The following is a 12,433-nucleotide window of genomic DNA, read 5'->3' on the forward strand; positions in this document are numbered from 1 at the left end:
TTGAAAATATTAAAGCAAACACCTCACAAAATCAAGTGCATTTTGAAACAGTATCTGCAACTAAAATATGTGAACTATGTCATCATGATTTTGTGCTGAAAATAATAAAAATTTGACATCTCTAAATTTGATCACTTTAAAATAAAAAAATAATTAAAACCTGTTACAACTGACAACATTGCAACTTCATAATTTTTCACTAAGTACAGCTGCTAATTTTCAAGTGGAACTGTTAAAGAGACATTTGACGTAAGGACTGCTGCTCCTCTCTTTTTTTTTTTTTATTCAGAAGAAAAGTTTTTTTAAAAACAAAATATTTCCAAATATATTATCTATCCAACCAGTACCTTTTTGTGGTCTACTTCCATGTTTTTATGGTGTTGAATAATAAGTATTCATTATTTTGATAATCATTATAAATAACAACCAAACCAAAACAACAACAAAAACTGAAAACAAAAAAACTATGTTTATTACGTTTCGAAATCTATAGAATCCAAACTCTGAGTCCTAGCATTCAAGGTCCTCAGTTAGCTGCTTCTAAGAAATGTATTTCTCTTTAATTTATAATCCATGACCTCTCCTCTTCAGCCAAGCCAAGATCTACTCTCTAGCTATAATATTTTCCACATCTTCTCTGATCATCAAAGGTCATCATCTGCTTCAGAGCAATTTAAAACTCATTTCCTCTAAGAAATTTTCAGATTAGCATCACATGGGGAAAATCTGAATAAGCATAAGAGTAAGGATAAGGTTAAATGTAAGTGCTTAAGGGATTTGTGGTTAAAATATAACAACTGAGTGATGGCAGTCAGCAAGAAAAAAGTCTTAAAGCAATGAGTTTTGTTTTTTTAACTTTAAAATGGAAACAAATCTCATCAATATTCAATTAGTATATTCCATTGCTCTTCTATTTTTCTTCCACTCCTCAAAAAGTACACAGAATATTGTTTGGAACTGAATAGACTGAATGTATTGTTGAATAAGAAATTTTCACCTTAGTTTAATTTGGCTTTACTATCTGAATGTTAATTTTTTGTAACTCCCCTCTACTATCTCAAGTTCTCTTAAAACCAAGCCTGGTACAAATATCAGGTCTATAAAATGTGGTGTATATATAAAGCTGCAATAAAGAACAAGATTATATTAAACTGTCAATGATTAAACTACAGACTGTTTTATTCATGGCAGTTTGTAAATTTAAGCTGTTTCTAAATATAGAAATAATGTGATGAGTTATATTCCAACTACGTGCAAGGGACTTGAATAATTTGGGAAGAACTGTGAGGCACAAGGGGAAACTGGTAGGAGTAGAGGATATGGAAAAGACTGCAGAGAAAACTTGGAAAGAATGAAGGTATTAAAGAGAGAAAAGGGATGATTGAGAGGTAAAGAATGATTTTGAGCCTTCGGACAAACTAACAAAATAAGAAGTACTCATAGAGTCTGAGCAACAAGTTGTTATGAAAACTTAACTGGGGAAAACTGTGGTGACAACGAAGACGGAGAACTTAAAAACTGGGTAGAGACTTGGAAAAATTATAGACACTCAAAGAGAACAGGGAGAAATCTGGGGAAACTAACGGAACTGAGAATGGAAAACTTGAAGGAATGAAAGGTAGAGGGAGGGGGTGGGAAGATTTACCGGATCTGGGAGGTCCCAGGCACCATAAACAGTGGATTTATGTACTTGGAGAGAATGATGGAAGTGACAGAGGAGTAATGGAGGCAACAGAAGGGAACAAGAAAAAGAATGATGTAAAAAGTTGTTTAAATCTTTTCTTCCCTAAAGCTTAAAATGTCTGAGAAATTTAACAGTGATTAGAACTTTTAAGAGATTTCTTCTTTGAGCAATGTCAAGGGGAACATATTTCAGTATATTCTGCCACATGGACAAGAGAAACTGAGAATGAGTATTTACAACAAATAAATTAAATACATTATTTTTAAGTGTATTACATTATTGGAGTATTGTGACAAAGTTGTGGGGGTGCACTGGAGTACACGTTAATCACTAAGTGGACAAACTTAAATGAGTTTTGAATAAATCAAAACCTCCCAAGCAAGAAACTGAACATAACTTCTAAATTTGGTTTAATTAAATAGAATCCTAAACATTTTTTATTCATCTAAATGGGGATTTGGGGGGATAGCCTATTAGTTTATTAAATCAAATCATACTCCTACAAGTGCAATAAAGTCTGTATATTTATTCATTAGAATACTCTTCTTGTTTGTTAGTTAGGTGTCTATTTGTAAAATATATTCTGTGTACCAGGCATTGGAAATGCAAAACTGAGGAAGAACAGTCCCTCTACCTAGAGTGCTCGTAGAATACACAAGTATTTGTTCTGAAAACAGGTACTTCTGGAATTTTTCAGTACACTGATAACTCATGGTCCTAAAGACATCTTTGCACGATCCAGAAAAGCCTTTACAACTTCATTGTTTACCATCAGTAAACTGTCAATTTCTTAGAAATTGTCAGTCCACTGATGGCATGTGTGGCCATCCAGGTCAATCCAGGTAAATTACGCTTACTATAATTTGTGGGATTTTTGTTGTTGTTGTTTTACATCTCTCCCTACATGATATCAGTATACCGGAATATAGACTTCCCCTTCCTCTCATCCAATCTCACTGTTAACATTTTAAACTCGAAACCAATCTCTTAAGACAATGAAAGCTTCAAACATGAAAAATTGGAGTTCAGATAAAATTACTACTCCTGAAAAGACCCAGAGGAAAGGAGATGTATATGGTATTTAATATATATGAAACTCACCTTGAAATATCTGAATTAAAACCCACTGTCGTTGAGTCTTCATAGTGTTCTGCAATCAGCTGTTGAGTGGGGGATAAAAAGTGGGAGGGGAAGAAAAAGGTCTTTGCCTCCAGTATGTTATAATCAGTTTAAACTTAAATGAAATAGATGCACTGAAGAGATAGGGCTTCAATAACCCAAATGCAGCACTAGATAGGAGGTTCCATGGCCGGACCTCAGAGTGCTGTTAGCAGCAAATCATCCAGGATTCTGAAATGTAGGCACAAAATATTTTTTGAATTAAAACTGAAATGAAGTCTCTGCTATCCTTATTTGTCTGCTAATGAAAGCTTAAATAAAAACACCCTTCCCACCAACTGCTATTATTCCTTGGATCATTATAACAGTTTTATAAACCTAACACATAAAATTGGGAATCTGCATAGGCTTATCAAACAGTAAACAGGATAGATTCAAAGTTCTATTTATATGGAAAAGGTGTGATCCTAGCCCCATTGGCTAGTGGTATTTATTTCCTGACTCTGAGGAAAATGGTTATGCCTGCCTTGAATGGTAATCACACAATATACATCACTAAAAATGCTTGATTACCTACATACCAATTTCATTTTTTTTTCCAGTTATTAACCTGAACTTAGCTATAATGCCTCTTGTTATCAATTCATACTCTCTTAGGGGGGGATTTCTAATTCTGTAAGGAGGCTAGCAAAACACTGTCTCACCCAAGCTTGTCAGCTTCTTCACAAGATCACAAAGTTGAGAGCAGCTGAGGGAAAACCTCTCTGGTATGTGACCTGTGGAATCCTTACTCACAACAGGATTTTCCTATGAGGGGTCAAACACTTTCAGCTGGATTTCAAGAAACCACAAATCTAAATTAAACAAGTAGACAACACATGACAGAGGTCCATCATTATATGGCAGGATCCTCCAATTAGCTGTTTTGGCTACAAATCAAGAAAAGCTTAAATATTTCTGAATAATTTTGGATTTTGGAAAAAGGGAAGCAAAGAACATAAAGATTGTGTTTTATGATCTCATGAATCTCTCTTGGATTAAAAAACAAAAAATCCTCGATACTTTTGGAGGTAGGGTATACTGGAAGGTATTTCTTAGCTTTAACAGGGAATAAGCTATTAACATTTTTGAAAAGCCAGCCCAGCCTGTTGTATTCTTATTCTAATTAAGCCAGACTTGTTAAAGCATTTAATGCATATTTACTTGGAAAACATGACATCTTCCTACCTACATAAATCATATTTTGAGTTTTTTATTATTGATGTTGCAAAAAATATGGATTAAATGAAAAGTGATAATAATGATACTAATACAAATCTTCCAACTTTGAGGGGTAATTGCTTATATTGTAAATGACTATAAATTATACTTTTTATTATGCAAAGTGGTAGTCCTATGCCTTATTATTTGTTATTATGATCTTCCTAGAATTCCGTAGAAGTGTTTCTCTCATCCATTCCTCCAGCAAAAATTTCTAGAGCAGTACTATCCAATAGAACTTTCCACAATGATAAACATATTTTATTAAAATATCTGCATGGTCCAATATGGTAGCCGCTTGTGCCTGTTAACCACTTGAAATGTGGCTAGTGCAACTGAGGAATTAAATTCTTAATTTAATTTAATTAATTAAAATTTAGATACTCACATGTAGCTAGTAGCTACCATATTCAACAGCACAGTTCAGAGATACTTCACATTCTGTATTTAATTTGGAGTATGCATGAATTTACTTAAGGAAAATGTGTTTTGTTATGATATTCCATCCTCTTCCATCCATTCATCCATCCAGTTGATCTGTACTTTTTAAACACCCTCTGTGTATAAAGCACATGTTAAGTTTATGTAGTGAGGGAGATAATACAAGATTTGTAGAAGATAAATATTATACTAAATAAGCTAAGTGACAAAGGATAGAGCAAAGTGATACGGTAGTACCAAAGAATGTGAATACTTTGAAATGTGAATACTTTAAGGTAACGGAATTAAGAAGAGGTTCATGAAAGAAGTAGCTCTTTAAGTGTTTTTGATAAATAGCTGGAAGATGTAGGAAGAAAGATTGGGAGAGAAAGAGATTGCAAGATAGAAAAGTCTAAAGTTTAATCTGGAATGTGGGTATAAGGAAGAGGAAATAAATAGTCCAAAGCTTTTGAAATGTGAATGACTGAAGAAGTTAGTGCCAAGAACAGATAAGGCAAAGACAGAAGAAGAATATGTTTTACAAGAAAATGTTGAGACTAAGTAACATAATTTACTTTAATCTGAGATTTTATAAGTTACTTAATTATAAAAGTTATTTGTGATAAACTTTAATTACAAATGAGCTGAAATTGTAGCCATTAAACAAAGCTTATACATTAATTATAATTTTACTAAAGATAACTATGATCAATATGGAAATGAGGTATGCTTAAAGAGACTTCTAGTAAAGGATGAGCATTAATCACCTATTTAGCCTTCCATATTGGTTTCATTATTTAAAGACTAAAGATTAGGACAGCTACAGTAAGAGCAGATAAACACAAACATACATGAATTTTCTCTTATTTTCTGTATACAATTATTTGGGCAGTGCCAGATAACCTAAATTTTATTATTTTTTTCATGTCCCAGGGGAGTGCCTTAAATACTCCAGCCACTATTATGTTTTTTATTAATCTAAAAGCAAAGACCAAAATACTTTGAGAAAGTAGATATCCTTATAATGTGATGTGGATAGCTAATCAAATGCCATAAATATAGAACCTTAGTGATAGATTTATCAGTGCCCAGATCCATCACACATTCCTTTCTTTTTTTTTTTTTTTTGGGGACGGAGTCTAGCTCTGTCGCCCAGGCTGGAGTGCAGTGGTACGATCTCGGCTAACTGCAACCCCCGTCTCCCGGGTTCAAGCGATTCTCCTGCCTCAGCCTCCCGAGTAGCTGGGATTACAGACGCCCGCCACCATGCCCAGCTAATTTTTGTATTTTTGGTCAAGACGGGATTTCATTGTGTTGTCCAGGCTGGTCTCGAACTCCTGACCTCATGATTCGCCCGCCTTGGCCTCCCAAAGTGCTGGGATTACAAGCATGAGCCACCGCACCCAGCCACACATTCCTTTTGAATATACATTTATTAACAACTGTGAAATTGAATAAAAGTTAATATTATCTACAGAGATCTTTGTTATTTTTGCTTTGCCTCTGTTAATTAATGCTTACTATTTTGACCAGAAAATCTTTCTTTGCAAACAAAGGAAGAATTGAATAATGTTTCCATAGTTTGAGTAAATAAAATTTTAAATAAATAATCAGGTATTTAATACAAATACATAATCAGAAGAGTGGGAGATAGTTAGGGTTATATCTCTGCCTTTAATAAAGACCAGTCCAATAATGGGTTAAAGTTATTTTTCTAGCTGAACCTTCATCCCTGGATCGACAGAGCTAACAGATAAGGGTGTTATTTCTTTGAAAGCAATGATGAATTTCATAAATTTTATTAAAATAAGTGTTTTTAAATTAATGTTTATAATAAAAAATTTTTAATTGAAAAGTTGTAGCCCCTTATATTTAATATTTTGTGAACCAGTTAGATGCACTTCATGACTTAGGGGCTACAGCTATGTTGGTATTTTTTTTTCTCCTAGAATGATTTATGAGGAACAAGAGGTTGTGAACCTCTTGTGAACCTATGAATACACAGTTTGCTAACACATAGATTCTAAAATTCTGAAATTTCTGATTCTGATAAAATATCTCTATGAATTTGGCCACCCAATAGAATGCTAGTGGGTGAATTAAAATACTACTTCACCAATATATTTTTCTCTCTCTCACACACACACACAGACACACACACACACACACAAAACCATCCTCGTTGGTTGATTCAAGCTTATAGATATTAATTTTTCAATTCCAGTTGCTGTCTTAGTTATTGATTCTTCCTGTTGACCTTTATTTATTTTTAATTTTTTTAGAGACAGGGTTTTCGCAGTGTCACCCTGGTTGAAGTTCAGTGGCATGGTCATAGCTCACTACAGCCTCCAACTCCTGTGCTCAGCCAATCCTCCTGCCTTAGCCTCCCGAGTAGCTAGGGACTACAGGCACACATGAACAGACCTGGCTAATTTTTTTTGTAGACATGAGGTCTTTCATGTTGCTCAGGCTGGTCTCCATCTACTATTCTCAAGCCATCCTCCCATTTGGGCCTCCCAAAACACTGGAATTACAGGCTTTCAGCCACTGTGTCCAACCCCTGTTCACCTTTATATCGATATAGTTTATAGAGATATTTCTGTTAAAAGATAAACTACTTGAATTTTGTTCAATTTAGAGTTTTATTTCACTGCCTTTCCCTGATCCTCAGAATGCATACATCTATAAGACCACGTCTTTATAGTAGAAAAACTTTATCTTTATTCAGATTTTGCAGAAACTATAAGTAAAAGATCTACTTTCTGCTGTTGTGTACATTTTGCTATGTGATGATGTAGATACAGTCAATAAGGGAAAACCACAAGGAATATCGACACTAGCTTCTGTCAATGGTAAGAAGGTTTCTGAAGTTTTTTTTTTTGTTTTTCCTGCACTGACTAAGTATGGTCAAGTACCAAATTCCAGATTGCCTGTTATCCCTCCACCAGTGTAGGCCTAAGCTTAAACTCAAATTGTAACTTGCATATGCAAATTTAATCTGCATAGAAAAATTGAGTTTTTCAGTGAGACTAAAATTCCCATAACCAGGGTGTCTTATTAATTGAAAAGTGATAGGAAAACTCCCACAAATGAACTAACTGTAATTTACACTCCTTGTGACTTACCATCTTGAGAAAAGTTTATTTTGTAGTTTCAGATTTCTGTGGACCACAATTTTTAAACAGGTGTACTGTGAAGAACATGAGAAATCTCCACTTAGAGAATTTAAGATCTCTAAGAGAATTGTCACAACTGTGAATGGTGAGGAACATCAAATGCCCTTTGTCCCCTTTTTAAAGAAACAACATTTTCTAGTGGATATCAAACTCTTTAAGTGGAGGTGTTTTAGCACAGACAAGACATTCCTTCATTTTAATTTTTTTATTCTAGCAAGTTTTATTTTTGGCATACCTCAAGACAGGAAAAAATGAGTATTTCTTGCCAATTTTCAAAAATTAGCAAATCCTTAAAATATTTATTACAAATAGATCAAAACATTCAGCCACATGCTATTAAAAAGGCAGTCAAATTAAATCAAGTTTGACTAGCAAACTTTCTTCTCCTCCACCCACTTTTACAGTCCTGCTGATCTCCCTACTTTATAGTCCCTTATTCACATAAAATATACTAAATTATTTAAGAAAAAAGTCCTAGGCATTTCACTTATCCAGTATCACCTTCATATTAACAAATACTGTGTTCTTTTTATTTGAGGTGGGTAAGCATTCTATTTATTTTGCCCTATATCTTTTTTGTCCTAATCACTAATTTTATTTTGCGACAGGATCTCACTCTGTCACCCAGGATAGAGTGCAGTGGTGCCACCATGGCTCACTGAAGCCTCTAACTCCTCGGCTCAAGTCATACTCCCACCTCAGTTTCCCCTGTAGCTGGAATTACAGGTGCACGCGTTACCGTGAGGAGCTAATTTTTTAAAAAAACGTTTTTGTAGCGACAGGGTCTCACTATGTTCCCCAGGCTGGTCTGGAACTCCTGGGCTCGAGCAAGTCTCCTGCCTTGGCCTCCCAAAGTGCGAGGATTAGAGGGATGAGCCACCGTACCCAGCCTAATCACTTATTTTAGTGTGAAACTACTCTAAATACATGAAACTGATAAACACTATTGTGAATATGTTTCTATCCTAACATTAGAACCTTGGAATATTAGAAATTCCTTTTTGATATGTTACTACAAATAATGATTTTAAAAATAAACGCATACACATACATGTACGTATGTATAATATATGAAACATGCAATATCTAGATGAAAAGGGTCTAGTGTCTCGTTTAAAGAATGCCAGAAGATTGGATGATGAAATGCCTTTTAGGGAGAAACTGAATTATGGGTCTCAAACATGTATGTTTTTTGTATATTTCTGTATCTTGGGGAACTAAAATGTTTCAAAATGACTACTACATTTAAATACGTTGTAATAAGCAATTTTTAAACAGATCACGTGAATAGAATTAGAAGTGGTTATAGAAAGAAACTTAAATCTGATCCATTATCCTTTATATTCACAAAAAAAGTCCTTAAAGTTTAGTATATTCGTTGTTCTTTAATATATCACAAAGGGAAAATGTAACTTCTAGGAGTCTTTTTGTCACTTCAGTTATCATAAATGGAAATGAGTATTTTTCCTGACCATTTTACTATACGTTATATTTACTAGTTTTCCAAATTATCTGGTTGTATCATGTTGAAAAATGAAAGAAGAGCTTTATTCTTGGATTTCTCTCTAAAACCGAGTAAAGTTCCCCTGGAAAATTATTCTTTCTAAGTAGGATCAAGTAATATTTCTTTGGTTGTCTTTTATCATGACGTTTTATCATATGTCTATTATTATAGGCACCATTTTTAAACTTTCATACTTAAATTACATAAATATCTAATGGTTCAAAACTAAAATGTTTATAAATATACAACTAAACAATAAATAATTACACTTGGAACTGTACCCTCTCTGACCTAATAAAGTGATCAGTTTAAAAATACAATACCACTTTTGTCATAAAAGCAAAGAAATCCACAACTTTTATACATGTTGATTGAGCAGTCATTTGAAAATGAAGTAACATTTATTTAAAGTAGCATTTATTTAAAAATAGAATTTCCTCAGAAATACCAAATTCCTCAGAAAATCCAATAAATACATTACTAAAGACTGTATAAACAAAAGTTAAAATTTTAATTGAATTAATTATGTTTTAAACTATCTTTATTTTTTTCTTACTTCCTCTCCGGTTAATTAAAAATGACCAGAACCACTTGAAATATAAAACTGCCACTTCATATTTTGTGGCATTATTGTAAATAAATCATATTCTCACTGACCAAATAAATTCCATTAAAATGGCATATTTTAAGGATATAATATTCTTTTAATTAACTCGATAATTTTTTTAAATGATTAATATTGCTAAGAGTTTGAAAAGACTTATTTGGTAAAAAGAGAGAATGTATCATGTTAACATTGCTTAAGCTATTAAGAAAGAACATTCTTTATTTGTAGACTACTGTTGCCAGCAAGGCCACCAATACAAGAAGCGTAAAACTTCCACAATTTAGCCAACAGTGGGGATTATCTCTATCCATATGTGATTGAAAAAATGTGGGAAAATTCATAGTTTTCTACTCAGGCTATTTGGATTCCTGCTGCCAAGATCATATACACACTAGCAAACTCCTGCAAGTCCTAATCCTATTAAAAATATATAAAGGAAATACAGATTCATGTTTCTGCAAATTACTATGGTGACAAATACAGTGATTCACTAAGCAGCTGGAGTCATCTTAATACAATTTCCAAAGAATGTAATCAGTTATTAAAGTAATAGTAGCTAACATTTATTGAATTCTTATTACAAGGCAAGAACTGTGCTAAGTGCATTTAATACAGCAATCTTATGATAAATGCACTGTTATTGTCACTTCCATTTACATATGAGGAAATTGAGACTCTAAAAGTTTCAATAACTTGCCCAAGTTCACATACCTATTAAGGTACACAGCTAAAATTTGAAAGATTTATATGAGTCAAAAGCTTAAGCTCTTAGCTACTACACAGACATTATACAATACAAAATATGTTTATTTTTCACCTACACTAAAATAAATAAAACTTAGTAAAGTTTTGGAATCAGAATCTAGATTGTAATTATTAAGGACATCACCCAATAAAGAGCTCTCCTGTTTGAAATGCAAGTTTAGAAAAAAAAAAAGGAAAAGGTAACTGATGCAAATGGTTTTGTTAATTTATCTTTTTCTCAGGAATCAAATTTTGCAAAATTTCTGATAATGGGATAAACTATTATACGGAGGCATCATTCCGTGTGTTTCTATCATCCATATTAAATTGCAAACACAATAAATCTGCAGAAACAAAAAATGCTAACATTTGATCCAAATGCCTATCTCATTAGAAAAATGCCTATTCATTCAATAAGTAATTGAATAGGAAAATAGATTTACTTGATGCTACATTTCATTGAAATTGATGTCGCATAATTGGGTAATTTGTACTGAGGCATTAATAGAACTGTGTTTCATTTTTCAGAAACTCATATTAACATTAAATCAGAAGTCTCAACTTTATAAAGTGACTTTCATTTGATCTTAGCCAAAAGGCTGAGAAGTGATCAAATCTCACTTTCTCCAGAAGTATGCATTATTCATAAAGACTTCTCTAACACTAATTTTTACTTAAGCCTAAGTATTTGTCTGGACAAATCTGCAGATGTGAGGAGAAATTCAGAAGATATCTCCACTGACAATTATGATTTTTCTCTGTTTCAGTACATCTGGACTGTGACCTTTATTGGTTGAAATAGATAAAATTGCTGATATTTAACCAATTTTGATCTGAAAAATATAAATTTCATGTAGTCCGACTTCATATATTCTATGTAGATATTTAGTAGTCAGACTTTCCACTAATATGCAATTCTCCATACAAATCACTACATCAATAAGAAAAGATTTATTCCAAATATCTGGGGAAAACACAAAACTAAGTGTGCAAGAAAGCTTATTTCATGCAGGTGGGCATTAATAAATATATAGAAATTGTCAGAATGTGTGGGCCTTCTGAATAATGTAACTTTAATATGGGGTGAGGCATAGGATGTTTAAATATGCAAAGATAAATTTCTTATTTGAGAGCTGTAGCAGACAAGACAAGGTGTGGTGGTGAGAAGCAGTAAACAGGGGATCAAAAAAGATGTATTTTAGACAACAGAATTAATTGACCTAAATTATGTGCAGCATACTGTACTAGCATAGGTAACTGTAACTGTGAAGAAAAAATGACAAAAGGCACACAAATATGAGCTGAGAGAGAATCCTTCTCTAGCATCTACATAAAGAAAATTGCCCATATTTAATTTGAAAGATTTCCACTGAGCAGGAACACAGATTGCCAACAACAACTTAGATAGACATGTTACTCCATCTTTTCTAATGTGTGCATGCAGATGCATGTTTATGATTGTCAGCATTGCTCCTTAAACATATAGAATGCTATGATGGACAGGAAGAGAATCTGCCCCACTTGCCGGAAGGGCATTTTCTGAATTATTTCAGTGAAGCATTTTCTCTCGAGACCAATTCTTCAAGAAAGTGCATTGTTAATGCATCAGTGTGCTTTCAAATCAATCAGGATTTTATTGTTTCATTTAAATAAAGTTATTTAATATATGTTGGCCTTTCAGACTCTTCCCTTTCCTAAGCATCTTTCACATATATTGTCATCTAAGTGTGACTGGGAGTCATATGTAACACCTGGAGGACTGATAACAAATGCTACATTTAATACATTCTGAGAGCTTGATATTTGGAATCTATGATGAATTCATTTACACAATGAAGAATCTTTCTGCAAAACAAATCATTAGTAATTAATATTGCAATCATATCATGTATAATTTCAACTTTACTGTGAAAATATTT

The 12,433-nt window shown here is 33.1% G+C and overlaps 1 protein-coding gene across 3 annotated transcripts in view; it reads right to left on the minus strand.

The window, feature by feature from the left end:
• Positions 1–12,433, minus strand: part of PCDH11X (protocadherin 11 X-linked) — a 790,467-nt gene that overhangs the window by 755,473 nt on the left and 22,561 nt on the right. The window contains exon 2 of one of the 3 annotated variants that reach the window (XM_021933047.2): positions 2,786–4,620. The exons of 1 other annotated variant lie outside the window; for it this stretch is intronic. In XM_021933047.2, coding sequence (XP_021788739.2) covers positions 2,786–2,828 — 43 coding nt within the window. In that variant the 5' untranslated portion in view covers positions 2,829–4,620. Of the gene's footprint in view, positions 1–2,785; positions 4,621–12,433 lie in introns of those variants that run through there. One more of the 3 variants, XM_021933049.2, reaches the window with a different exon arrangement.

The sequence above is a fragment of the Papio anubis genome, chromosome X, assembly GCF_008728515.1.
Source record: "Papio anubis isolate 15944 chromosome X, Panubis1.0, whole genome shotgun sequence".
NCBI classification, from domain to species: domain Eukaryota; kingdom Metazoa; phylum Chordata; class Mammalia; order Primates; family Cercopithecidae; genus Papio; species Papio anubis.